Source organism: Neopsephotus bourkii, unplaced genomic scaffold, assembly GCF_033783945.1.
Source record: "Neopsephotus bourkii isolate Nb327-2 ecotype Australia unplaced genomic scaffold, CSIRO-AGI_Nbou_v1 NB_309, whole genome shotgun sequence".
Lineage (NCBI taxonomy): Eukaryota > Metazoa > Chordata > Aves > Psittaciformes > Psittacidae > Neopsephotus > Neopsephotus bourkii.
The window spans coordinates 294,878-322,597 of record NW_026900817.1 but is presented as its reverse complement, the minus strand read 5'-3'; the positions used below and the strand labels follow the sequence as shown (position 1 = coordinate 322,597).

Genomic DNA, 27,720 nt, shown 5'->3' with positions numbered 1-27,720 from the left:
GGGGGGCACACTGGGGAGACCGGGGCACGCGGGCACCCCCAGCTCCCTCATAGCGGCGAAACCCCGGAACGCCGCCACCTCAGCTCCGCCGCCAAAAAGGCGGGAAGACCCCGTCTGCGCGGTCGGGAACGCGCAGTGCGCATGCGCTGGGGAAGCCCCCCGCCAGGGGCGGGGCTGTGGGCGGGGCTGTGGGCGGGGCGGCCGCGGGTGCCCGGCGCCGCCGCCGGCTCGGAGGTGCATTCGCCGGCTCAGCCGCGACAGGTGCGTGCTGGCCCGCTGCAGGTGCGTGGGGCGCGGTGGCGGGGTAGGACCGCCGGGCCGGTAGGGGGCGCACTCCTACCAGCGGCGCTGCGGTGGGATGGAGGTGGTGGGGGGTCCGGTGCGCCGGGAGCTGTGGGCTCGGAGCCGGGCGCTGGGGCTCCGTGGGCCGGGCTGGGTGGCGGCGGTGGTGCTCAGAGCCCGGTCCTGCCCCGCCGCGATGGGGATGAGGTGTTCGGGGGGTGCGCACGGGAGGGGAGCGCGGCCTTTGCCTTCGGCACCTGGTCGGGTGCCCGTGCCCCACGCAGGGGCAGGTGTTGCCCCGGAGCTTTCCTTTCAGGCTGTTGCCGGGTTTATCCTCCCGTTAAAACGCTCGGTTACAGTCACTGGAGGTTGATTTGGCGCTTTCCACATCGCAGCCGTTCCCTCCCCTAAGACCGCACTCAGCTCTGGGTCCTGTCCCACCTCCTCCGGGCTCTGCGCTGCATCCGCACCGTCTGTGTCTATGTAGTGCACAGCAGCCTCACCATCCCGTTTAAACTGTAACGCATACAATAAAGGGCTATTTCCTGGAATGACCTGGGATAAGTTCTTAAGCAGGAGCAGTAAAGAAAGTGTGGAGATGCTTGAAGAGCCCTGGATGTATGGGAATGTGCTGGGAATGTGATGTTAAAGGTGTGGAGGGCAAGTTTCAGGGCATCCTAGGGGTCTGGTTTCTGTCTCTTGTAGAGATTGAGATCCCAGATACGCCGCTTCACTTGGCCTCTGAGTGGCCTCGCAGCCGGTACTGCCTTTAGAAAGAGATTGTTGCCAAACCAGGCCTCCTTGTCTTAATCTTACTGTACCTGAGGCTTTCATGGGGAAAATGGCAGGAGAACAGAACGAAACACGGCAGGAGAGAAGAAACATCTGTGGGAGCAGCACAGGCTGCAGTGGAATGGATGCTCGAGCATCACTGCTTGGGCTTCTGTTCTGAACAGTTGAACTGGGCTTTGCTTTCTCTTGACGGGCAGCTTAAGCTGCAGAGTGGGGCTTCAGGTGAGCTCCCTGTGGCTCAAGGTTAACCATAAACCAAAGGTTAAACTGTGGCTTTACCTGGCTGCCTCGGAATTCATCCTTTTTAACAGGGACACGGTTCTGTGTGAAGAACTGGAAGTTCTGCGTGTAATCCCTGCAGATGTATGCTGTGGCTTTATTAAAGCCATATGCTAAATGTTTGCTACTGGGCTTCAACGTCCTGCAATCACAGAAATGCTCCTCTATTTGCATGGATAATATGCTTTTTGCAAAGGGAGAAAATGGAGCACTCCTCTTATATTAGGTCCTTTTCCTCTGTGGGTTGTGATTTGTGCTGTCGGTAAGTACTTTCAGGCAGTCAAGTGGAGGGTGTCCTGCTCTGAGTCCAGTCTGGACAGGAGAGGTGGTGTGAAATGGTTGGAGAAAGCAGGAATTCCAGCAAGTAGCTCCGCAGTCTGAGTGTCTCCTGCCAGTTGGAAGGGGCCATGGGAGCGTTTCAGAGGCTGCTGTCAGTGGAGCTGTGAGTTGGAAGCTGGAAATGTACCATGGAGAAGTCATTTCAGGGTGTTTCAACTGTTCTTGCTTGCTGTGATAGTTCCACCTGTACATCTGAAAGCACCCTCTAAATGACTGTCTTGAGTAACCCCCGTGCTGGCATGGGGTGTCAGTCCTTTCACTACATCAGGTGAATTTAGGGATGCTGGAGAAGTCTCATCCTTCCTCCCCGTATCGGCCAAGACAGCAGCGTGGTCATCTGCAGCCTGTTTTCTCTCTGTGCAGCAGCAGGGTGCAGCACTTGAGGAGGGTTCCCCTGGCTGGAGCACCAGCTGGGCCCCTCACAGGCCCCGAGCTCCTATCTCTGCACTGGAATTCCCTGAGACTCCCAGCATACACCATCAGGGCCATTCCACTCCTGGCAGTCGAGTTCTGGACTGAGGCACTACAGGATCCCAAGTCTTGCATGTCTACAAGGATCCCAGAACGTGGCATTTCCTACCTTTGATTCACTGTTCCTATCAACTTGGCTTAAGGTGCTTCCATTTAGAGTGTGGCTCGTGCTCAGGCAGCCCTCTACTCACACCCCCAGAGTTCTAATGGTGCAAATCAGGTAAAGAATTTGATGGCAAATAGGAGAAGGAGCTCAGCCTGCCTAACGTTAGCTTTGTAGGCTCAGGCAATGCACTTGCTGCAGGCATTGTGTGACATGAGGGCAGGGATAAAAGAGGAAAAAAGGAAAGGCGTTGGCCCACAGCTTTATTTTTGTCTTATCAGCAAACTCTAAATTAATCTCCCCTCCTTTCCTCCTCCACAAAAGAAAACCAAGAGTGCAAAGAAAGAAAATCTGATACAGTCTTGTTGCCTTCTGTGCTGAAAAGCTGAACAAAACCTCTTGCCATTTACAGCAGGACAAGGCAGTGAAAGCTGTTGCTTAGGTAAGCGATAGCCACTGCAACAGGAGGCTTACAGCTGCCTCCATGAACAGGAGACTTGTTTCAGCTCACAGAGGAAGCGGCTGCTGCCTTCAGAATGAGCACCACAAGGGTGAATGAGAAATGTCTGTGTAGGAATTACATCCTCTTAGGTTTCATAACCCCAGCCTTTTCTTACATAAATGCCAGCACATTTGGTTCAGAAACCAGACAAGAGAGGGCACATCAGGGCTTCGTGGAGCCCATGTGTATGTATGGGGAATCTAGAGTTCACATCCACATCCTCCGCAGCCACAGTTTGCTTCCTACTCCTGGCTTGTGGCTTCTCTCTCACCCCTTTCATTGTGGCTGGTGTTTTTATCAAGGGCCCCATCTTAATGTTGTCTGCAGAGGAAATGATAGTTTTAATCTGATCTCCTTTTTCTAAGTCCATTGACTGATAAAGTCCTGAAATGATCGGGACTCGGTACACTGGGAGCAGCTGAATGGTGGCTTGGTATGGAATCACTCTTGTGCTCACATAATTCCTGTTGCTGACACTGTGCTCTCCTCCTGAGCAGGTATTTGTGGTGCTAAGATGGAGCCTTCCCCGTTTAATAGAAGACAATGGACTTCACAGTCCTTGAAAATCACTGCAAAAGAGCTTTCTCTCGTCAACAGGAACAAGTCATCAGCTCTCATGGAGAGGTTCTCCAAGTAAGTGCTGTGAGGCTGCTGGCCACAAGCTGTGTGTGCAGGTTGACAGCTGGTACCTCGAGCAGTGCTTCACTGGCAGTTGCTGTGCTTTAATACGGATCTGTAAGGCATTTCAGCTCTGGTTTAATGTGTGCTGGGCGAAGGTTTCTCTAGTTGCTGATGTCCTGTTGTTTCAGTGGTCAGAATTAGAATAGCTTCTTTCTGCTCTCAGAAAATCAAGCAGAATGGTCTCTGTCAAGCTACAAATGGGAATTTGGTTTTGAGGGCAGAGCGTGGGAATGCAGGTGGCTATTGCCATTAGGGTTTTACTTCAGCAGAAGCAGTCTTGAACTGCTAAAGCCATAAACTAAGTAGGTTTCTCTCTTAATGTGGCATTTCATGCCTGGTACCCCAAGAAGTAGCAGTAATACATTACCAGTTAATCTGAGACCAGTTAGAAACTGGTGGTGACAGATGAAACCCTTTAGTAAGAGTTCCATCAGTGTGTCACAGTTGCTATGTTCTTCACATGTCCCCTTCCCTTTTCTCTGAGTGATGGATGATGGATTAAGTCAAATCATAATCATTTTATACGCTAAGAAAGCTGAGTGGTGGTGGCCTATTGTTGTTTTCTGGAAAAGCTTTTAATTCCTTAAGGAATTATATAGACTACAGCTTGGATTTTCAATGGGATTTGGGCAACCAAGTCTCCTAGGTTATTGCATTACTAGTGTAGCAAGGTTTTGGAGTGTTTAAATGTTGAGGGTGGGAGAAACTTTCTGGATGGGTCATTGGCAACCTGGACTTCCCACAAACACAGCTCTGTAAGTTACTCTTTAAGTACTGTGTCCTGGGCAGAAGCTGCTTGCTTTGACTGCTCTTGTTAAGGTGATTTATTCACTCACTGAAGCTTGATTACAGAACCTGGGCATCTTGCTGCATGCGGCTAATCCTTTGCAAAGGGCTTACTGGAAGTAATCCAAACTGCTGTTCCCTGATCAAGTAGGGTCCCTCTACATAAGCAGCATCAGTTCCTTGGAAAACCACGGTCCTGCTTATGGGCTTTGCCAACACTCACAACAGTGAGGAGCATAATTTGTCTAAATTGCTTTTACCTAAATATTTGTACATGAAGCCATTTATTTTGTTCCATAAAGTGTTTAGATTACCAGTTTTGTCAGGTCAGAGACACGCAAATTGCAGCAGCGGACTTGAGCAGTGTGCTATGGTGGGAGAACTTCCAGTGTGTGCTGTCTGGGGCTCTTCAGGCCTTGTTTGTTCTCCAGCACGGTACTTGACTTGCATCCCCATGGCCCTCTGTGGCTTCTTCCAGTAGTCAGCTCTCTTCCTCCGGAATCTTCCTTTCTCAGCATGTCTCATTCAATATTGGGAACCTTTGGGGCACAGAGACATAGGTTAATACATTTGCATTGATTAAAGAGGGGCAGCTACACTCCTTTCAGTCTGTACAATGAATGCAGCTTGGTGGAGGAGGAGTAAGGAAGGGTGCAGTTTGTTTACTCTCTAGTGTAACAAGAGGAGGAATCCACATGAGAGCACGCTATTTACAGCAGGAAAAAGTCAAATGTGATAAAGGAAAGCTTGTAATAGAGCAGGTATCTGCACATGAGATTATTTCTCTTGGAAGGAACTATGATACACATAAGTTATGGGTTTGACCGCAGCCATTATGTGAAGGCTGAAGCTGGTGACTGTAATATTAGTGCCTTGTTTACTGCATGTAACACAATCACAGTTGTATCAAAAGTAGAATTCCACAGATAAGAAAGGTAGAAACACCATTTGCCCCAGCAGCTGTTGAGTGACATTTCTTCCCTTTAGAAGGCAAAGCTCTGCTTACAAATGGCAAAATGTGTCACATCTGACTAATCTGTGCACCTCAAAAGCAGAGTGGGCTCACCCTGTGCACTGCAGGGCCTGTGGGTGTGCAGATTGCTGGGAGTTCCCTCTAGCTTCTTAAAGGACTTTGATTCATGATCCAGGGTGGCTTATCTTCAGAGGGCTGTGATTACTGGTTCCACTGCTGGGATGGTTCAGCTGCTCTGGAAGCAACTGCTGAATTGGTGCAGTTTACAACCCAGCATAGTAGAATGAACTGGCACTTCTGTAGATGTTCTGCTTATGCCAAGCTGTGATTTGTCACGGTTCAGCAGCTGCTGGATCAATAGCTGAGTTATTCCTGCACAGCAGACAGCTGCCTGGTGGAAACAATACAGCTATTCCAAGGTAAACTGTCTCGATTTGAGACTGGGAGTGCTTAGGGAATGAAAACAATGGTCATGTGTGTTATTATTGTAAACTGAACGATTTAAAAACGTCTGATCACTTTGCATCGCTCTGGTGCTGTTTGCTGCTGTTTTTCAAGTCTCTGGTTTAATTTGGTACGTCCAGGGGAATCCTTGGTGGGGAGGGGGTCTTAAAGAGCATCCAGTATTCTGATTTAAAAACTGTTGTGTTGGGTTTTTTTCTCTCTTTCTTCTATCTCAAAGGTATCAGAAGGCAGCTGAAGAAGCCACTGCTGAGAAGAAAAGAAGTGTAAGTATTTGCTTCCTGGGCAATAAGCAAGAGCCTGCAATAAGAGCCTACCCTAATGCTGCTGTGACAGTTGATTTTTGGAATATCAAAGCTGCTGCCATGTGTCTTACAGAAAACTTGGCTTAGACATAGTGTTTGCTTTGACTCATTCCCCCTACCCATTCCCAATGTGAATGAAAGGAAAGCAAATGAAGTTCCTTGCTCCAAGCTATCTGTTGAGTCACCAGTTTGCTCCTAAGCAAAAGGCAAAATGAGTTAACCACAACACATGAATATCCACCTCTTTGTTCTTAGCTGTAGGCAGTGGGGTGGTACCTCTTCCTTTCTTAACTAAATTTTAAGTCTGCTTACAAGAAGGCACCAGCCTCTCTTAAATTGAACATGTGTGCGTCTTTAATAGCTGTAGCATCCCTTAAGGGGGATCTTCTCTGAGGAGCCTTACAGGGTTTAGACTCCTGGATGCGGGAGAGCATCCTTTTTGGCTGTGTTACAGCCTCACATTGCATTGCATTTACTGTTCTGGGATCAGAGGACCTTGCCTGAAGTACCAGGCACTAAGATTGATGGTCTTTGTTCACACACACCCTCAGGTTCGTTTCTGTTTAAGTATTTTCAGGATACATGGGTAAGTTTGTGGTAGAGCATGCTGCCTTCGTCTCTTTAATGCTTGGGAGTCACGCTTTTGTCTGTGCAGGATATAGGTGTGATAAGTGAAGCAGCCTACTCTCTGGTCTTAAAGTTTCATTGCTTGTGTGATCAGGGAATAGGCAAGTTCCAAGCGAGAACATGCGTTATGAAGTGTGCTGGGTCCAGAGGTGCTCCTGTGGAAACCTGCTGTCCATTTTCAGTCCTTCTGCTGCATTACATTTGCCTTATCACTTTAGTACTTTCTTTCAGATGCAGTCAGCACAAGCTGATTGTTTTTGGAAGTGTAGGTGGATTCAAGTTAATTTGCAAAGCAGTGTTCAAAATGTGACCAGAAGAGTAATAGGGTGAGAGATTTAAATCCTAATATAGCTGCTAATCCTGTTTAATTCCTGTAAGCCCTGCAGACCTGTTCCACTTGCAGTGAGTCTGAGACATAGTGGTCTCCATAAGGGAGAGACAGCAAAAATACAATGATGATACTGATGTGAATGAATCAAACATAGGCTCTGTTACACTGGGGAGAGGTAACTACTTGTAAGTACAACCAATCTGAGAAGCAGTTGAATGTGAGGGTTACTGCTGCCCCATCTAATTCCCAGTGGTAAGGCAGCACTTGCAAGCTTGTGTGTGTGTTTCCTGCCTAGAGCTTTCAATGTGTTGAGTGAAATAGAGGGGAAAAAAGCTAGTAAATGGTCTGGTATTTATAAATGGGAGTAAAAAGGTGTTTGTTGTCAGTGTTTAGCTTGAGCCTTACACTGGGTGGCATAAAATAACTGCAGGTGGATCTCTTGTAACTCGAACACTGCTGTTAACTGATAGTGGAAATACATAGCTCCAAAAGTGGTGGTTTCTGAAAGCTAATCCTAAGCCTTTTGGAAGGCCTGCACTGATTGTTGTCTTCTGAAGCAGCTGGAAGACATTGCAGCATTTGGCACACCACCCACCCCTCATATGGCTGCTTGTGCTGTTGTTTGCTCCTTCTAGGATGAGAGACCCTTGGGTGGAGTTGTGTCCCCTTCCCTTCATGTGTGGATTGAAGCCTTTTGTGTCATTTAACTCATCAGGGCTTGACTCCCTTTTCCCTTATAAGGCCATCCTGTTTGCTCACTTCCTGCTTTAGCTCCTGACTTTTCTCCCCCCTCCTTCCTTTCCTATCCTGGATGCTTTCTCCATGTGGCACAGTTGTAACTATTCACAGCTGTCTGAAAAAGCAGAGAGCTGAGCTCAGTGCTGAGCCTTCAGCTTCCTTTCGCATAGAAAGGAAGTGCTTTAATGTTTCACCAGGCATAAAACTGGAATTAACTTCTTGTTCTTTGTAGAACACAGAAAATCTCCCCCCTCATTTTAAAAGGGGGAATCTGAGTGTGCTAAAGAAGAAGTGGGAGAATCCAGTGCTGGGAGCGGAGCCTCAGAAGGAAACGCTACGAAGCAGCTGTGCCGAGGTTAGGCACAAGGTTACGAACCCCGGGCTTGGATTCGGGAGCAGCCCTGCTTCTTCCCCAGAGGAAGAGCAAAGCCTGGGGGCTGGTGCTGCATCCGCTGAGCGCATCCCTGGCCAGCTCCAGTGCCCTGGTGGTGACAGCAGAAAGCCCAAAAGCCACTCAGCAGAGAGTGGCAGGATGGAAAACTGCCTGAGAGAGCCCAGAGAGGGGGAGAAGCCGGATGCCAGCGAAAACACAGACTCGTCAGGGAAGATAGAGAAGTACAGCGTGCCGCTGACCAAACTCAAGATGATGTTCGAGAAGGGTGAAGCGACCCAGCCCAAGGTAAGGATCTGTCCCCTCCAATCATGACAGAAACCAAACCTCTGCTCCCTGCTGGGCATCAGGAAAAGTCCCTGGAGGGAGTGGTTCCTATCTGTTGACTCTGCAAATAATTGTACTCATTGTTGTAGTTGAAACTTAACGTTGTGGGTGTTAATAACTTACTTCAGCTGCACGGATCCCGGCAGAGCGCTTGGAGCTGGGGCTGCTGGGGGTTGCTCAGTGGAGATGCGAATTTGCTCGGGAAAGGGGTGCAATTTAAGAGAGAAAAGTATGGAATTAATTCAGTTTTTAAGCAAATTGGGTTTGTTTGTATGGTGTCTGAGGATTAAGATGAGCTATGAGAGCATGAATGGTGTAAAACTATACATATTAAAAGAAGTAACTGTTTAAAGTGAGCTCAACAACCTCGGGTGGTTGCAGTCGAGGTGGAAGTGCTGCCAGAGTTAAGGGGGTTTTATGTATGTATCAGTGAGTCACACACAGGCACATGCAGAGAGATGTATGTGCTGTGAAATACTCCCATCTTTTCCTTGCTGTTCTCTCATCTTTCTATCTTGAATGTTTCTTATGGGGGGGAGAGGGAGGAATCAGCAGAGATAGGCAGCCAGGCTCCTGCCTTCACTAGTTTTGACTTGCAAATGCACAGGGCTTGCATTTTTCCTACAACTGCTCATGAAATGTGATCCTGCATGTGGACTGCAGACTCTGTGTCCCCGGGGAGAATTGCTTAACTAGAAAATGAGTTGCATATGCGAGTGACTTGCAACATAGTCCTGAGGCCTTGATGCTCGTGGATTTTCCAGTTTTCTCATAGTTTCCTTTACTTCTGGCCTTTGTTTGACTGCGGGTGGTTTTCTTGCAGTATCGAGCAAACCAAGCGATTTTTGTGCAAAAGTTGTTTAAATATGCCACGATTCAGGGCTTGGGAGGAGCATCTCAGTGTTCAAGTGAGGTTTGGGTCTGGATGGAGGAATTTCACAACTCGGATTTTTGTAGGCTTTTGTCATTGTGTGAGGGCTGCCCGTACTGTCACATCCACTGAAGGGCTGGGCTGTGGAGGGTGATCTGATAGTGCTGCTCTCAACTCTTCCTGTAGGATTACTCAGTCAGGATTCCACAGGAAAAGTACCCGTTTGCAGATGGGCTTCCAGTAAGTTTAGCTTAGCCTGGGGAATAAATCGTTTCGGAGCTCTGGAAGTGATATTTGTCAAGTTTAGTAGTTCCAAGATCGTTGAAAACGGCCTGAGCACAGTCGGTACTGTACAGGAGGTATGAAAGTCTTCAGATTCGGTTCAAAGTACGTTCCTATCCCAAGTGCATCTGGTTACTTTTTAGTTTTCAAAGAGAAAAGGCACAAAGTGCTCTGAAGTTTGAGTGTCTGGGGGAGAGGGGGTGTCTTTGTAATCAGAAAGCACTATTGTGAGATTCCTGCTTCTGGGAGCTTATCTGAGGCCTGGAGGATGATGTCATGCGGTCCCATACAGTAAAGATACTGAAGCACTATGGGGACACAGCTCTTTCTCACTAAGGTAGGAAGCAGCTATGGCAGTGGTGTAAATGTGCCTAACTGCAGGCCCTGCCATTGCCTCTTCCATTTATGCTTTGCCTGAACTCCATGAATTGCTAAAGCCCTGGTTTAAGTGCATGCAAGACCTCAGAGAATCATTTAGGTTCGAAAAGACCTTTATGAACATCAAGTCCAACTGTAAATTCAGCTGAGATGGCGATTTTCCTTGGCATTTATGCAAGTCTTAAGGTAAAAGTGCTGTCAGAGCTTTGCTGATAAAACATACGTAGAAGCCAAATAGCAAAATGGCTGTAACTTCATGGCAGCTTTTAAAGATAAAACAACTTGCCTGGTTGCTGGGCAAGCCTGTGGCAAGAATCCAGATTAGAGCCTGGATTTCCTGACTCAGGCACCCACTCTAAACAAACCTATTCTCATTTCCAGGGTTTGCTTATGCAAAACCTTCTCGCTTCTTCATTTATTCATTCAGATCTTGCTCCGTCTTCTGCAATTTAGATAAAAGGCAGATCTTCATGGAGAAAGCTGCTGTAACCATGCTAGAGGCAGGCATGTCAGTCCTAAGCAAAGCCTGAACATCAGCCCTTTTATCAGCTACAAAGGATTCTTCCCGTAAGTGATAGCAAAAGAGTACACAAGGAAGAGCAGAAGAAAAGACAGAGCGAAGTAGATCTGCATTATTCCTTACAAAGCTGTCTCCAAGTTGGTTTGTGTTTTTCCTTTAAGGCAGAAAAGTGTCTCCTGTAACAAACCTCATGTGCAGGGTCACATTTGACACACTTGGTATATAATGAAATAGGTGTTAACTTTGAGTTGGTCTTTTGCCCAACAACTCTTTGTGCCCCAGGCAAAGTGCTGTTAACTCTGTTTGAGGTACCTCTGCTCTCACCTCTTTTGTCTTAGAACCTTGGGGCTTTCCACACAGGAGGAATGTTTTCTCTCTTTTTGCAAGTAGCAGAAGCTGTGGCATGGGAATTGTGGCCCAGCCAGGACTGCAAAGGGAACTGAGTGCCATAGGCATAAGGCTGGAAGTCAGGGATTCCTTCATGCAAAAGATGTTCCCATCCATGAGCCAGAATCATCCTAATGACTTCAGTTGGTTAGTCTGTTGATTGCAATGGGGGAAGTCCCTCATCTTCACTTTGTTATGCCATTATTATCATCATTATTACTCTTTTTTTCCCTACAACGTAAAACTGCCAATACAAAATCTATATAACATTGACTTTATATGTATAGGTTTTAGAATGAAGACCTATACAGAAATATCTCTGAACTCTAAAGCTTTTGTATTTTGGTGGTTTGGGTTTTTACTCTCAAGATCTGACTGTGTTATACTTACCTACAGAGAAGTTCTTCAGGTGAAGTTGTACCTGCAGATGTCTGAGGTGGCAAAGAGGACAGGAGGAGAGGAGCTGGCAGGACTGGGACAGTTGGAGTACTCATTAACTTGGTCTGGTTTAGCTGGTCATGAGATGGCTGCCTCTGAGAACTGACCTTTTCCTGCTGCAGTGGATTGCACAGTGAGGTGGTGTGATGGGGGGAAGCTCTTTGCTCCCAAGTCAGGACTCACTAACCTTCAGGAACATCCTGCAGAGTCAAGCAGGGGAATGTGTTTCTGATGGGTGTTGAATCCTTTACTGCTGATAAAAATACAGAGGTTTTGGTTGTCCCCTCAACATGAAGGCAGTTCAGCATCATGTTGCTGGAGGACTACAGGGAGAATAAATGGAGATGTGATTCAGAAACAGAACGAGAAGAGGTTTCCTGAACAAGTTACCCATTTCAGTTCTAACTGTCTTTTTCTCCTGAAGAGTGCTGATGGTTTCTTTCAGTGAGGTTGGAAGCTCAGATGCTGGATCTAAATTACTTAAGACCTTTGTTTCCTAGGAGTGGGAACTTCCTTATGCACTCTGCTACCAGTTAAACTTTGTGTGTTAATATTGTAAACTCGGGGTTTGCTTTGTAGCTTTGTCCCTCCTGCTGTGGGCCAGAAAACCTGTGTGGTGCCATATGATGAAAACACAAACCCCAAAGCCAGGGCAGTGAAAACTGGGGGTTTCAGGTGGGCTTTTCTCTTCTGCCTCTTCAAAGGATCACATCTTCAAGTGTATTCTGCCTGCAAGGATCATCTTTGGATACTAGTCAAAAGTTAGACCCTTTTGAATGAGGAAGTTGGATTTTAAGAGCTTCAGAGTTGTGGGTTCAAGGTGACATTAAAGCTGCCATAGGCTGAGTAAGAATCACCTAAGCATAGTTTGTCCAGAATGAGGAATCTGCAAGTCCTTACAAGTGTGCAGACGCTCCCAAACTGAACCTATCAACACTAGATGGAAGGAAAAGACTTCTCATAGCTGAGCTCTTTGCCAGAAAGAAAAGTTACCAAAGTCTTAAAACCACAAAAATAGAAAATATTTCCCATGCTAATGGAAAAAGAGAGGTTCCAGCTGCATTTTGCTCTCCTGGTGAAGCTGCTGCTTTGTGCCTGATTTGTCACAGTGATTATCTTACGCTGCAGTTCTGTTAAAATAAAACTTTGGAATTTCCTTCAGTTTGGTGACCAGCAAATAAGAAACTTGTTGGAAGCCAGGGTTGGGTGGGGGGGAATGTGTGGTTGGAGCATCTTGCCAAACCTGCCTCTTTTCTTACATTAGCCTCAGTCTCCATTTCCAACCAGCTCTGTGATTTAACTCTTCCTAGGGAGGGAACAGTATTTTATAGATTGACTTTCAGGTGTGAAAACTTCCTGCCTTGATGCAATTGAATTAAACTCTGCACTTCATGAGCGTTTCTCAAAGGTGCTGACATTTCTTCTCATCATTTCTTCTATAGAGCATCAGATTTTGGGGAGCTGGACTCAACAAACCAATATCATTGTGATTGAGCCAGCCAGAGCATCTGTGTGGCAGTGCTGCAAAGCACCCTGCCCAGCACTGCAGCCTTCCAGAGAGTGCTTATCCTGGATATCTGAGAATATTAATCTCTGGCTCTCTCCTGCTTAAGCTTCAGCCTTATCAGACCTAATTAGGGAATTATTTGGTACCCAGTGCATAAGATGTTCAAATCAAAACAAGTAACTTCAGATCACTTTTATTACAATAGTATTTATTCTTTATTGCTGAATCTCAGTGCAAATTATTGATGATAAAGACCTTGAACATTAGCTTCAAACAAAACTGTATGAAATGCAGGAGTATAGGCTGAAGTTTCGTATTTGCAGTGATAAGTGCCTAAAAATCTGATTTTTGTGGTTCTGGGACTTTCCAACAGAGACAACTGCTCAAAGGGCATATGCTGACCTCTTCAAGAGGGGGTTTTCCAGGTGGGAGAGGGTCAGATATTCTGTGACCAAACTTGATATTGGTTAAATAAGATGTCCCGTGTTCTGCTTGTTTCTGCCTGTAAAGCAGATTTGCTACTGACACCTGTGCAGCTTAAAGGCTTATAGGGGACAGTCTTTGTGCAGGCAGCTGATGGGTGGCTCTTGTCTCTCACAGGTCCCCAGAGAGCAGAGGAAGACAGCAGTTGGGAGAAGGATCTCTGAAAACAGCCTCTCTTCAGAGGACTTTGATGTTGGTCAAGGAGAGAAGAGCCTCAGCACATCAGGTCAGTATACCTCCTGCTTGTGGTTGCTGCTTTAGTTTAGGAAATAAGCAACACAGTGGAAGTAACTTTTGCCTGTCAGAAATGCATCTTCTGAAGTGCATCTTCCGAAGTGCATCTTCCATCTGTAAAGTCCACGTGAGCGTTGCATTTGATTAATGTCTTGAATTTGAAACCCTTATACCCTTAAGCATGGGAAGCCAAGGCACCAGAGATAAGAAGCTCTTCCCTGTGAGGGTGCTGAGGCTCTGGCACAGGGTGCCCAGAGAAGCTGTGGCTGCCCCATCCCTGGCAGTGCTCAAGGCCAGGTTGGACACAGGGGCTTGGAGCAAGCTGCTCCAGTGGAAGGTGCCCCTGCCCATGGCTGGGCGTTGGGACTGTTTGATCTTATGGTTCTTTCCAAACCATCCTATAAGTTAAGGAATTTAACCCATTTTCCCCTGTGTCTTAATCCTAGAACTACTTTTAATAGCCATAGAATCACAGAATAGTTAGGGTTGGAAAGGACCTTAAGATCATCCAGTCCCAACCCCCAGCCATGGCCAGGGACACCTCCCACTAGCCCAGGTTGCTCCAAGCCCCATCCAGCCTGGCCTTGAACACTGCCACTGACTTCTTAATCAGAGACTAATGTAGGAAGCAGTGAACAGACACAACATGCTTTCTTCCTTCTTGCTTTAATTCTAATCCTCATACTTGTCCAGCCTTATGACTTGAGCAGAATTATGTCTGGAGACTCCTTCCTAACAAAGCATTTAGAATGTTCTGGGTTTTCAGCCTATGGCCAATACATCTCACTACTTAGTGAAGCACATTGTGTTCTTATTTGAGCAACACTGGAGAGAATGGCAAGAACTGCTTATATTAGTTTATTGTTCCCAAGAGGGACCTTAATGATTCATGCAACCTTTTAGTCCACTAACTAGTGAAAGGTCTTTCTTTAATCATTCTTTATTGAATTAAATTACTTCTGAAGACCTGGCTATTACACAAGGAAGTTACATAGCTGAGCAGGCACAGGAGCTGGCTTTTTAACCCTCTTTGGCTAACATCTGGCAGTAGAAATGGGGCACAGTTCTGGGAGTCAGGAAATCTGCACCTCTGCAAAGCTAGGCTCTTCTGGAGTTAAAATGAGATGCTCCAGATGATCCTGTGAAACTAAACTGAATTATTTCATAATGTGTTTGTTCTTGATATCCTCATCTCTAACATGTCGTGCTAAATGACTCTCATGGAGAAGGTGGCAGTGGCAGGTGACGCTTCCTTCCTTGCTTCCCTAAGGGCTTTGACAACTATTCCACTGTAGGAATAATGCACATTTCCATTTAGCCACTGTAGCAGCTGCTTGGATTTGACAGTTAACAGCAAACCAATCTTCAGCATTAAAACTGTTTGCTTTCATTACTTCTGAGACCACTGGCTGCTCCATCTGGTGAATATGCTCCTTCTGAAACCAGCTGCAGTAACTATGAGGCTTGGAGCAGAAATCTTGGACTGAAGCATTTCCATGCTCTTCAGATCTGGAATTTCTGTGGTCCTGGGAGTGGTGAAGGGCTGGGGTTTGTAAGTCCTTCTGTGGACCGATCTGCTGCTGTTCCTCAAAGTTCCCCTTTATTCATGTGCTGCTTTTTGCAGGGCTTCTTGTAGATTCTAGTCCAGCGCTGAGCCCAGAGAAGGCAGAGACCAAGAAAAGCCTGGAGATGCCTCGCTTAACAGAGACTTCCATAAAGGATAGGCTGGCGAAGTACCAGGCAGCTGTGTCCAAGCAGGGCACTTCCACGGGCATCATCACCACGGTAAGTCTGTTGTTTGCCTCATAGCAGTGAGTTTATGTCCCAGCCTGAGACTGGAAAGAAGATCTTACAGATACCAGGCTTTCTGAAGATGATGCCATCTTTTGAAACTAACTTTGTGCCCATAGGAGTCGTGTCTAATGAAGAGCTGCAGCTGTGTACTGCAGGAAGAAATAAGTATTTGCATCTTCCTGGAATACTCCTGAAAGTTTTCCAAGGATTTAGTTGCTGACACCTTAACTGAGGTCCTTCTGGGACACAGAATCATAGAATGACAGACTGCTTTGGGCTGGAAAGGACCTTAAGATCTTCCAGTTCCAGCCCCCTGCCATGGCAGGGACACCTTCCACTAGCCCAGCTTGTTCCAAGCCCCTTTGTCCAACCTGGCCTTGAGCACTGCCAGGGATGGGGCAGCCACAGCTTCTCTGGGCACCCTGTGCCAGCGCCTCAGCACCCTCACAGGGAAGAACTTCTGCCTTATCTCCAACCTGAACTTCCCCTGTTTCACTTTAAACCCATTACCCCTTGTTCTATAGCTGACATTCTTTTTCTTTCTGCATTTCTCTAGCTCTCTGCATGTTTGTTTTAAAACCAACTCAGTTCTGTATTGTACATCAGCTATAGGCTAGGGGAAGCTGAGGCACAGGAAGATGAAGTAACTTTCAATGTCCTATAGTGCATGGAACATGCATCTCTTTGCCTGCAACTTTGGGATCTCCAGCCAGTTTTCCTCCCTTCTGGTTTTCACCTCCCTTCAGGTCTTCTCACCCATTATCTGACTCCAGTTAGACTCTTGTGAATGAACCTGGGCCCATTCTGCAGCTCCTTGGTGAGGAAATGAGCAGTTAATGAATCATGGTGAAGTGTTGCAGCTGAAGGGATGGCGAGAACCTAATTTTTGTTAAAAAGTGCTTTAATACATTGCTGGAACTGCCTGATATTTTGTCTAATGATGGGAACTTTTATTGCTAAAGTATTGTTTCTATTAAGCAGAGTAATAAATTTTAAGAGGATTGGCCTTTGTAGGTTAGGAAACTTGCCTTGGAAATAAAAGCTAAAAAGAATGGTTCTAAGCTTTGGAGGAATGTGTGTTTCCTGGGTATCTTTTCAGAGAGGCAAAAGCTGAAATGATTTCTGAATTTCATATGCACTGTGGGCCTAATTCTCCAACCCTTGGGAGGAAAGTTGAGTAAACTTCACTGCGTGAATGGAAAGGAATTGCAGCCAGTGCAGCAAATGTGATTAACTGCTGATTGCAGCATCCTGTTTCTCACCTGGATCCAGTTTGTTAGATTGCCCTTTCCAGTTTGTGACTCAGATTGGTGGCTGATCCACTAAATGAGGGCCTCCAGGCAAGAGATTTACCATCGATGTCTCTTGATGCAGATCCCCAGGGATCTCAGCTGGGGAGTGTGGCTTTAGCCTGATGCTTGTAGGATGTCCCATTTGGCAGAATCTCTTTTGATTCTGGCCTGGCACATCGACAAGGGCAGCACATAAAATGGAGCAAGTAACGGTTTCTGAGGCCAGTGTTTGCAGTACTTCTGTGTTCCAGTAGCAGCCATTAACTCTTGGATGTACTCCTTCCCTGCTGACAAAGCCACCAGGGCTCTTTTGATATGGTAGTGTGGTATTTGTACTTCCCTTCTCTTCAGATGTGTCACATCTGTGCTGCAAAGGAAAGCTGTAATCTCTTGGGAACAACTATTTTGAGGGCACTGTGGTGTAATTAGGCCTGCATTAAAACTGATAGACACAGTTGGTTAGAGTAAGGGTGAGAGGCGATCTTTCCCATGCCTTGCAAGTGGTAAAGGAAGGGGAGGTAAAGATGGTGGACAGCACGTTTAGAGATCAGATATTAAACTTCAGTCCCAAACCTATTAGACATGGTTGGGTTTGTGCAGACTTGTTTACAAAATCCAGTGGGATGCTGGTGCTGGCATTTGGCTGTTTCTCTTTCATGTCACAGATAAGATGCCTTGTGAAAGGCACGAGGCTTTCTGCAGTTACTTCGTCTCCTGGGGCAATGAAAGAACCATGAGGTTTCACTGGAGTTAGTTTTTCTAAAGTATGAAAGCTGCTTTTGTGCAAATCTGAAACAAGTCAGTTTGTTAAGAGCACAAATCTCTGTAAATAACAGCATTAGGGGTTTGACAAGTATGGAAGCAAGGGTAGGGTTTGCTTGCATGTCATACCGTATTTTGCAGTCACACAGTGCTTGAGTTAGTGCTTGTCTTGACATACTTGTAATTTGAAATGAAAAGTTGCCTTTTCTGGGAAAAGGAAGGTGTGGATGGAGCGGGGGAAATGAGAGTTGGTTTTTAAACAGCAATCCAGAAGAAAAAAGGGGTTGTTGAGAAAAATGCTGACATTCCTTCCACAGAGTATAGTAAAATTCTACAGCCCCATCTTTTCTCTTCATTAGAAGGTGTCACTTACCAAGAATGTATAGCTTTTTCTGCCCCTGCCTTTTAAATATCACTGTATATACTAGGGAAACAGCTGAAAAAAAAGATGTTAAGAAACCCAGAAAGTAAATACTGTCCTAGGGGAAAAGAACCTGTCAACTTTCAAGTGCTTTATCCTATAGAATGAGATTCAAGCCAGTGAAAGTGAACTCAAGAATTACAAATCTGAGCAGAAGGAGAATATGCCACCAAGTCTTGAGGACTCCATTTCCTGTCAGGATGGGGAGAAGGTAAGATGCTCATGCTGGTGAAGGTCAAGAGCTTCACTTTCAGTGGAGCTCATGTACTTGTTCCACAAGCCATGTAGGAATGGAACGTGAGGAACTGGTACAGAGTGTGTGCATGCTGCACAATTCCTGCTTTAAGTTATGTTTTTAGACTGTGAATTGGAAGCGAGAAAGTCTCCGTGGAAGACTTGAAGCAGTTGTAGGGAATACCTAGACATGAAGGTTCAGTTTTCTTGGAGGGTTCCCCTGTCTCAGTCATGACATGTCTGTAGTGGGGCAGAATCCTTCAGTCTCATGGTTATGTATTTTCTGCTCGCTTCAGAAGCTGACAAGGGCTGAAACCTCTGATGGTTTTGTGGGGTTGTTTGTGCTCTGTTTGGTTTTACTCTGCCACTGATTTTTGATGCTTATGATGGAGCTACCCTAAACATTTGTGCCTCATGTTCCCTAACTGTAGAAAGGGGATTCACAGTTAGGTAGTTGTTTTGTTTGTGGGGTTTGGTGTTGGGTTTTTTGTTTGTGGTTTTTTTGATGAAACAAGAAATAAACTACACAAGGAAAAAAGAGCAGCTTTGTGTGACCCAAGTAAAAGGAGTTTGTCACTGTTTCTTCTGCACTTAGTGGCTAAGTTTTGATTAAGATAACTGCAAATGCCAGTTTGGGTTCCTTCCTGGGTTTGAGCTTCAGCTGGAAGTTGAGACAAAATTACCCTGTGAATGAGAGACAACAAAGCTCAAGCTCAGGCTTTTGTGGACTAAACTGGGGAGAGCAGAGGGGATAAAAGTAGCTGAATAATAATTGGAGTACTGTGTATTCCAGCCACTGGGAACACGTGGCAGCCTAATGCCGGGAGGGCTTTTAGAGCTTTCCAGCCTGCCTTGGGCAAGGGGCCAGGTTGTTGCTCTCAGCTGTTCCTCACTGACAGCTGAACAGCTTTGGGTTCTGCTGCTTTTTGCTCAAAGGTGAGTTAAAGAACATTGGTTAAATCGGAATTCCTCCCTGGTTTTGAATGGAAGAGTTGAATAAAACCTCGTGTATTCAGCTAGAATTGGGAAGTGACTTGTTGAGGTGTCCAGGTGCAGTAAGGAACCTGACCAGGACATTGTTTGAGAGCCAAGCTTCTCCTTTTGAAAGACATTATGGACTTTGGAAATAAGCCTAATGAAAGCTATTAGTACTCAATGTCAGAAACTGACAAAAAGGAAACAAAAGGCACTTGCTAACTTTCCCTGTCATTTTTCACACTGAATCTGGGATTTATTAGCCAGACATGTGACTCTAACAGCCACAAAACACGCTGATGCCCTTCCCCATATGCTAGTGTTAGTTATTCCTTCAGTAAACCAGAATATGTTAATATATGGAACTTGCTTCCTCATTCATTTGCAGGCTTCAGCTGCTTGCAGTGGACCTTTCAGTCACTAAAATGAATTAGTGATGATTTGCAGTTAATCTTGTTATAGTGCTTTAGTTTCTCAGTGTAGCTACTTACAACTATTTGATTTAATAGTGCCAAGTTTAATAAAGAAATACACATCAAGAGCTTTATTTGTAATATGTTTAGTAGCTGAAACTGGTTTTTATATCCAGCTCTACACAGGGTAGGTCCACTGTTGTTTGTCCCAACATTGTCAAATGTTGGAGGGAGCCATGAGCTTTCCAGTAAATGGAGTCAATGGATTTCTAAGTAAGAAAACCTGGCAGCTACATCATCAAAATCCACAAGGATTTCTGAAGGCTGATAAAGATGCACAAGCTACAGGTGTCTGGGAAAACAAACTTAGGAGTTTGTGTGTGTGAACACTGTGGCAGATGATCTTAATATTGCAAGAGCTGTAAAATGATGAGGGTATCTACTAAAGGACTACCATTCTTGCAGTCAGCAGGACTCTGCCTTGTGCCTGGCAAAACAAAGAGGAGCTTCGGGTACACTCCAGTACGGCCAGTCTCTTTCTGTTTCAGTCCTTACAGTGTCAAACTGCCTGTTTTGCTCAGCTCCTGATTATTCAGGCTTGAGAAGGTCAAAGGTGCTCATTGTCTAATGTTCTCTTGCAGGTAGGTGAGAACAACTTGTCTTTCCACTCCGGTCTCCTAGAGGATGGCAATGGTAAGCTCTTAGTTCAGTGTCCACAGTGAGCACTTTGCAGGGAAGAAGAACAGTTCCTGGAAGTTAGATGTCAGATCCCCATGTATTAGTTTCCTTTTCATATCAACTTAACTTTCCTGGTAACTCAGAAAAGTAGAATGATCATGTTTAAATCTCTAGATCTAAAGGTTTAATGGCAGATGAATGTTCAAGGAAAAATGTGTTGGCTGTTAGCTGGTTGGTTCTTATGAACATAAACTTTCCCTGGTTTTAAAGCCATTGTAATTGCCTTTTCTTCCTTTTCTGTTCCCTTAGCTGGACATAACTTGGAGAGGGAGACAGACGTTCAGAAGCCTGTCAGCACAAAGCAGCAGAACTTTGGTTCTAAACCAGGTGGCCAGACAGATGCATCTCTGCCAAAAGCAGTGAAGGTAAAGCAGCTGTTCAGTCTCAAACACTGGTGACTGTTAAAACCAACTGACTTCTCTATTTAATATTGAAAAGCCTTAATGCAACTGATGGGGTCACAAAGGATTTGGCAGTAACTGTATCAATATCTGATCTGTGTTCATGAGGGAACTTTAATTCAGGATGGAAAAGCATCTCAAAACTCATTTTTTCTTCAAAGACTCCTGAGTTGCTGTTAGAGCAGTGTGCCCCTGTGACAGAGGCAGTCTCTTCCTCTTCAGTGTGAGGAAAAGAGCTTTGAGCTGAAGCTCTTGGAAAGTCAGTGCTCCCAGAGGCTGGCCCTGAGGTCCTTATACTGAGCTTCAGAGCCTTTAGTAGGCTGGGACTTGGCTTTCCACCCTCCTCTTCCAGCTGTTCCCAAGGTAACTGCAATTGGTGGCAACTTTAAATTAAGGGCACTGTGGTGGCTGACTCCACAAAGATTGAGTTTGACATTCTGAGTAACAAGTCTTCAATCTTCCATTGTCTTTAGTGGGAGCTACGAAGTGTAATGCAGATGTAGAACTTCTTGGGTAGGAATGTATTTGCTAATCGCTTCAGACACAAATGGCAGTGCTGAAGGTTTTGTTCCCACTGTACTTTCTCATCACGTGTGATGTCTGGAGTTAGGATGCCTGTTCCCTGGGCTGCCACAGACTTCCTGGCTTACTCCTGAGGAAACAACTGTGCTTTTGTTGTTTTCCCCATCTTTGAGAGGAACAGCACTGACCTCATGAAAACCAGTGAGATGTGGCTGCCCAGTGTTAGTGTTCTGGAGTATAAATGCCAGTATGTGAACTGAGAGCTGCCTGTAACACTTTTGTAATCTCAGACTCTTACAGCATACAAGGCACACCCAACCTGTGGGTTTTGGTCCTCTGTGCTGTCTCTTAACATTATTAGAATCATTTTAGTCCTCTACTTTGTTACTGCCTTAGATGCTGCACTGCCTAGATAGAAACCCAGATGCTGTTTATTCATGTAAGGTTCCTATTTGTCTCTTCCAGCTTCTGTTTCCTGTTCTTGGTTCCTAATCTCTACTCCTGCCTTCTGCTTCCCTCCTAATGTGAGCTCAACTCTCAGCTTTCTCTCAAGCTTTTTATATTTACTGGGCCTCACCTTCCTCCTGTAGCTCCTATTTGTAGTATGCCTGGAAAGGAATTGCTTTCTCTTCACACCCCAAAACGCCTCTCCACCAGACATAGGGCTCATTGTTATACAAGTAAGTTCCTCCTCTTAGATGGGGATGTGCATTGCAGAAGCACATGCCAGCATTGACATGTCATGTATTTTGTCGGTCAAGATGTCATCATAATTACAACTGTAATCTACTATAAGCTCAAGCAATGCTTTTAAAGAAATGAAATACCTATTAAACTGGAATTAAATTGGCAGCAAGCTGTATGGCTGTGACAAACTGACTTCAGCTGGCTCTGTCTTCAGCAGCCTGTCCCTCTCAAACTGTAACTTTCATTGCCTAACCATTGTTTTCAGCCTGTTATAAATAAATTGCTCAGATTATGTCTTCCTGTGACCTTCCTGTTTTTCTTTAGCCATCATTTTTCCTTAAAGCTTTTCAGTAGGTTTGTAGCAGGTAATGCCTTCTCAGTCAAAGGAGAGCTCCAGTAGCAGTGTGTCTCTGTGCAGACCCACAGTATGGAGCCAGGCACTCTCTTACTTTGCTGCTGAAGTTGTAATCAACACACAGCCTGAAACTGTAGATTTTTCAGCTGTTATTTATTTTTCCTTTAAAGTGTCTTCCCTATCAGCCAGCCTTAATAGATTCCAAGCAGTGAATGGCATCAAGTGACCTTTTTTCATGGACAATCTACTTGTGTCCTTGATGCTGCCAGAAACAGGATCTGAAATCATTGCCATGCAGCACAGCAGCAACACTTGACTCCTTAGTGTTGTAGTTTACCCTTGCACTAAACCCCCAGGAAGCTCTCTTAGTGAGCACATGAACAGTTCTAGCTGTTTAACCTCAAAGCCCTCCTCGCTTTAAGTCTTGAGCAAGTTTGAGGGCTGCGTGTCCTGAAACCTGAGTAGTTTCTTTGGAATTGTGGACAAATGGAGTCAGAAGTGTTTCCTGCTGCCTGTATCTGCACTGAGACAATTTCCTTCTCTTTAAGAGAGGAGAACATTGAGCTAAAGTGGGTGATTTCAAACTGTGAGCAGCCTGCTCCATTCCTCTTCCCTCCCACCCTCTACCTTTTGTTTTGGAGGGTATTTCAGCTCTTTTTCTGCACTGGTTTTTTTATTTTTTTTTTTCACTTTGGTAAGTCTCTTACTGACTGCATCTCCCTCAATGTTTTTTTGTCGTTTCCCTGTCAAGAAAAATGGAGGTTGCAGAACTTGATTAGACAGCTTTTTGGGAACTAGCTCAGTCAGAGTTAAACTGAGTTCTGGTAGTTTCATTGTTCCTTCTCAACCATTGCTCAACTTGGGATGCTTCAGCTGTGGAATTCACTGGGGTTAAATCCTGGCTCAGTGTCAAGCCACAGCAATCCTATGGGCCTGTCATTGCCTCTTCCTACTCCTTGCCCACCAGAACCCACTCTGCTGTAATTAGCATTGAGTTACAGAAAGGGAATAGCTGCAATGATTCTGGGAGCTCTGGAAGCTGTGCATGAAGCCAGGTCCCCAGCAGCTGATTCATTTTCCAGTTAACTTTCTCTTCTTCCTGTAGAAGTTTCAGTTGCCAATGAAGGAAACGTGTGTTGGGTGTCAGAAGACCGTGTACCCCATGGAAAGGCTCTTTGCCAACCAGCAGGTGTTTCACACGAGCTGCTTCCGCTGTTCCTATTGCAACAGTAAACTCAGGTAAACACACTGCTCCGGATGGGAAGTACAGCTTTCCTCTAGCAGCTGAGGACAGTGCTGCTCAGGCTTAGCTGAGCTGAAGGCAGCCGTAATCCAGTGAATTGGAGAGGAGTGTAGGAGTGTTAATACACTCCTGGTTCTGGCAGTGGCTTTTGCACTTGATGAAGTCTATTTTTAAACTCTTAATGGAATTTTAAGTGGGGAAATGTCCAACTTTGTGAAGAACTCCTGACACTTGAAAAGAGGGTCATGCAAACTCATGAAAGTGGTAAGACTGTCTTTTCTAAACATGTTGGAGGACTGAAATTGAATCTCTTTGGTAACATAACTAAAATATACAGTCATCTGGGTGGCTGAGGCTCAGAATGTTAACAATTGACTTTGTATTTTCCTAAACAGTCTTGGGACATACGCGTCTCTGCGTGGGAATATTTACTGCAAGCCTCACTTCAATCAGCTCTTCAAGTCTAAAGGCAACTACGATGAAGGCTTTGGACACAAACAGCATAAGGAATTATGGGCAGGCAAAACTGAATGTGAAGAATCCCTGGAGAAAACTGTCCATAGTGTAAATGCAACAGAAAGTCCACAAAGCCCTGGAGTAGAGGATGCACCAATTGCAAAAGTAGGGGTTCTGGCAGCAAGTATGGAAGCAAAAGCTTCAGCTTTGCCTGAAAGGGAAGAGAGACCAGCAGAAACTAAAAAGCTCAGGATTGCCTGGCCGCCTCCATCTGACCAAAGCAGTCAAGGAAGTGCCTTAGATGAGGGCATCAAAGTACTCAAACCCAAATGGCCCCCAGAGGAAGAGAGTTCCAAGCCCGATGTGCTGGAGGAGGTGGATCTGGATCTCAAGAAGTTAAGAAGGTCTTCCTCACTGAAGGAGAGAAGTCGTCCCTTTACAGTCGCAGCCTCGTTTAGAACAGTATCTGTTAAAGGCCATAAACCAGAGAATTCACCATCTCCTCCCAAGGCAGAGAGAGACATGTTGAAAAGAAGTGAGGAATTGGACAGAGAAGTAGTGGTAGACAAAAAGCAAAAGGAAAAGAAGGTTGAGAATAGGAAGACAGAAGAGCAAAATGTAGAGGAAGAACAGGAATTGTCTGGCATGAAAAGAGTAGAGCATAACTTTGTAGAAAATGGCCAGGTGAATGCAGAGATAGATGAGGAAGAACACAGTATGGAAGAGCAGGACATTCCAAATGAAGAATTCCTTGAACCAAATTCTCCTAAACATTCCAGCTTAGCCAATGTCATGACTGCTAAGGAATCCTCTCCTAACCAGAATCGCAAATCCCAAGATGTTGGTTTCTGGGAGGGTGAAGATATGGAAGATCTATCAGTGGAAGAACAGATCAAAAGGAATCGTTACTATGAAGATGATGATGATGATGATGAATAAATTGGCCTTTACAAGAAATCTTACTGCAAGGTGCTGGGCCTTTTTAAATGGGTGGTTTTAGCTTTAACAAAGAGCTGTCCTCCAGGAAAGCGATGCTGTACTGCACATTGACATCAAGGGAATTCTATGTGCAAAGTATCTCAAATATCCAGGAAAATACTCTGGAAGCCTGCAATTTAGGTGCATGGAAGCAAGTATCAAGCTGTGGGATAGCTTCAACAGGTAATCTGTGTCCACAGCATGGGAACAGAGCTGTTTTGTACTCCTACTGTCTTACCCCTTTTGAGCTTCACTACATATTACATTAACAATTTATGGAATTTCACTGTGCTCACAGTGCTGTTGTGAAACAGGCTTTCTATAATACACTACTTCTACCACTACAAATGCTACTGCAGTGCTTAGGGACCAATTTCAAAGGGACTTTCTGGCCTACTTTAAAAATGGTAACTTAATGCACTTTAAATACAGTTAAAGGGCACAACTGGGCTGTTTTTTTGACAATTAAAACATTTATGTGCTTAGTATCAATCAATGAAACCATCTCCAACTGAGTGCAATGTGATTTTCATTCTCAAAACTACCTTTCAGCAATTGAAGACTCCCTCTTCTCCTTGTTTTCCTCTGTGTAACTGGAATGGTGTGCCCATTGCTGGAACGCATGTATTTTAGTGCTTATCCAGAAGCTGTGCTGACTGACAGATCTCTTTGAGGACAAGTCAACCCTTTTGCAGTAGCCTGCAGGGCATTACTTTTGCATTTCATGTGCATTTGAAGTGGGTTTTTTGTTTTCTTTGTTGTTGTTTTTTTTTTTTTACTTGGAGTTCATCATCATTCATTGTAAACTGCAGATAATATTTTAAGGCCTTTTGACAACTTTGAAATCCTACTTGTATCAAGCTGCCATAAATCTTTTCATTACAGCTGTGAAATTATGCTGCATTGGGAAAATCTCTGGAATAAACCCATCTGAACAGTGCAACTTTGATTGCTGGCATTGAAGCTTAGTACATTTTTAAACTTGACTTCATTTATTTTACAAATAATGAAATCTTGAACAGTGGAAGGAGGATGCCCTTTTATATTAGCTTATATTTGTACTGTATTCTCATGAGAATTAGCTCTTTACTTATACTTGAGGTGTAAAATATTCTGCTTTCTTAACGGTCCTGCTAACTACAAAACCTTCAATAAAGTTTGATCATTTCCATGAAAATTTAAGCCTGAAAACTGGGTTCATACTCGATTCACTAAGAGGTGGCATTTAAGAAAGACCCTGGGAGAAGCTGGGTGAAATCCCGGTGTTGTAACTGGAAGCTGGAGACCAGGCGGTGGTTTTTGTGGTGCCACTAGGTGACACTGTGTGTTCGCTTTTTGCCTGTTCGCAGCCGAACGGGCAGACCGTGCTCTCATCCGCAGCAGGCTGTGGAAGAGTGATTAGAACAGGATGGGCAAAAGAAATAAGAAGGTGCAGGTATTTTACACTTCCATTTCTGGGTTTAGGTGGTTCTCTGACATGATAGCTGAGGACAGATGAGAGGTTTTTTTCTTTCTCCTTCCTATAAGCTGTTTTATATTGCAGTCATCTTCACTTAAGCTTGAGGTGGGTTTGGTTGGGAGAGACAGAGGCTTAAGACCAAGAAGTACCCTGCAGCAGCATGAGAAAATGCATGTGTGTATGACATCTATATAGGGGAAGGAGGGAGAGAGAAGGGAGAAGCAGCCTGCTATCTAGCTGGAACATAGCAGCAATTTCACAACATAAAGTGTACAACATACTGCTAATTTTTCTTTCTTCTTAAGGGAGAAGTAAGATGTGATTTGTACAGATGGAGGTACTGCAAAACTGAGAAAGCTGCTGTGCAAGCATATGCTGCTTTCTGTCATCTTTTATCTCTTCCTAACAAAATGCATTTGGTATCAGGTTTCCTCCAATTACTAAGCAGTCAGAGATCTTTCTGGCTGGAAATTGTGCTCAGTGTATTTGAAAAGGAAGGGAAGAATATTTATGCGTTTGGATTTATTGGATGTGTTCCTAAGAAACTACTCGTTTCTTAGGAAACGCAATTGAATTTTACAATGCATCCCCAGCTGCATAATGCTAAAGCAACACTCTGCAGTTAGCAGAGACTTTAATGGTGTAAATCATTAGTTCTGGTTAAATCTGAGGCAGCTGCGAGTCTGAGATACAAGGACCCGTGCTCATCACTCACTGGCTGAACATGGTCCAGGAGAAATTAGCACAAGTGGTACTTTTAAATAAAGTCCTTGATTAAAGAAAAGTGAATCATGAACAAGCCTGTCCCTGAATCTATTAGTTATCATAGTATTTGAGTGCTTAATGTGCCGTTTAATTTGCTCTCAACTGGACAGATGCCAGAAGAGCTATTATATGAAGGATGGATCATTTGCTACAGTGCACAAGGAAGTTGATGCTGGCCACCTTTATGGAGCTTGGGAGCCTAAGTGAAAAGCTTGCCCAATTGTTACTCAATAACCCTCATCACAGGACTGAGAAGCTAGAACACAGATTTTTATGAGTGTTTTAAATGCTATAAGGAATATTTTAAACGTTACCAGCCAGTGTAGCTGTTGTGCTTAAATGTTGTTAAAACGCATCGCTATTAAAGCTAATCCTTGCTATCTTACCCTTCACACGACAAATTGCACTGTCCTACTGGCAGCTTTCAGAGTCGATACGAGCCCGCCTGAGGAAGCGGAGGTGCGGGGAGGTGATTTACCTACAGCGCTGGGGCTGTGCTCGGCGCCTGCCTCAGCCGGGGCCTCCCCTCGGGGTTTAGGCCGCATTGAACACTGTCTTGAGGGCTTTTTCAGTCAGAACAACTCGTGCCTACTCGCGGAAACCCCTCTCTGGGGCTTCGGAAGCGCCTTTGGAGCCCCCTTAGCGCGGCGAGCCCTGAGGCAGCGCGCGCACGACCCCACCAACGCCACACTGCGCCTGCTCCGGACTAACGGTCCACAGCGGGGGCGTGGCCGGG

At 45.2% G+C, this 27,720-nt stretch overlaps 1 protein-coding gene across 3 annotated transcripts; it reads left to right on the top strand.

Annotated features, from left to right (window-relative positions):
- Positions 1-136: 136 nt before the first annotated feature.
- LIMA1 (LIM domain and actin binding 1) lies at positions 137-25,937 on the top strand. Of its 3 annotated transcripts, none has more exons than XM_061347186.1 (11): positions 137-261; positions 3,266-3,401; positions 5,891-5,936; positions 7,904-8,350; positions 13,373-13,481; positions 15,114-15,274; positions 17,862-17,969; positions 20,022-20,084; positions 20,385-20,483; positions 23,189-23,322; positions 23,722-25,937. In XM_061347186.1, exons 2-11 carry the CDS (start codon positions 3,283-3,285, stop codon positions 24,719-24,721), a joined length of 2,286 nt encoding a protein of 761 aa, XP_061203170.1. In that variant the 5' UTR covers positions 137-261; positions 3,266-3,282; the 3' UTR covers positions 24,722-25,937. The 3 variants fall into 3 exon arrangements, with proteins under 3 accessions (XP_061203170.1, XP_061203172.1, XP_061203171.1); XM_061347187.1 differs by lacking the exon at positions 137-261 and adding an exon at positions 2,362-2,383; XM_061347188.1 differs by lacking the exon at positions 17,862-17,969.
- The last annotated feature ends 1,783 nt before the right edge of the window (positions 25,938-27,720 follow it).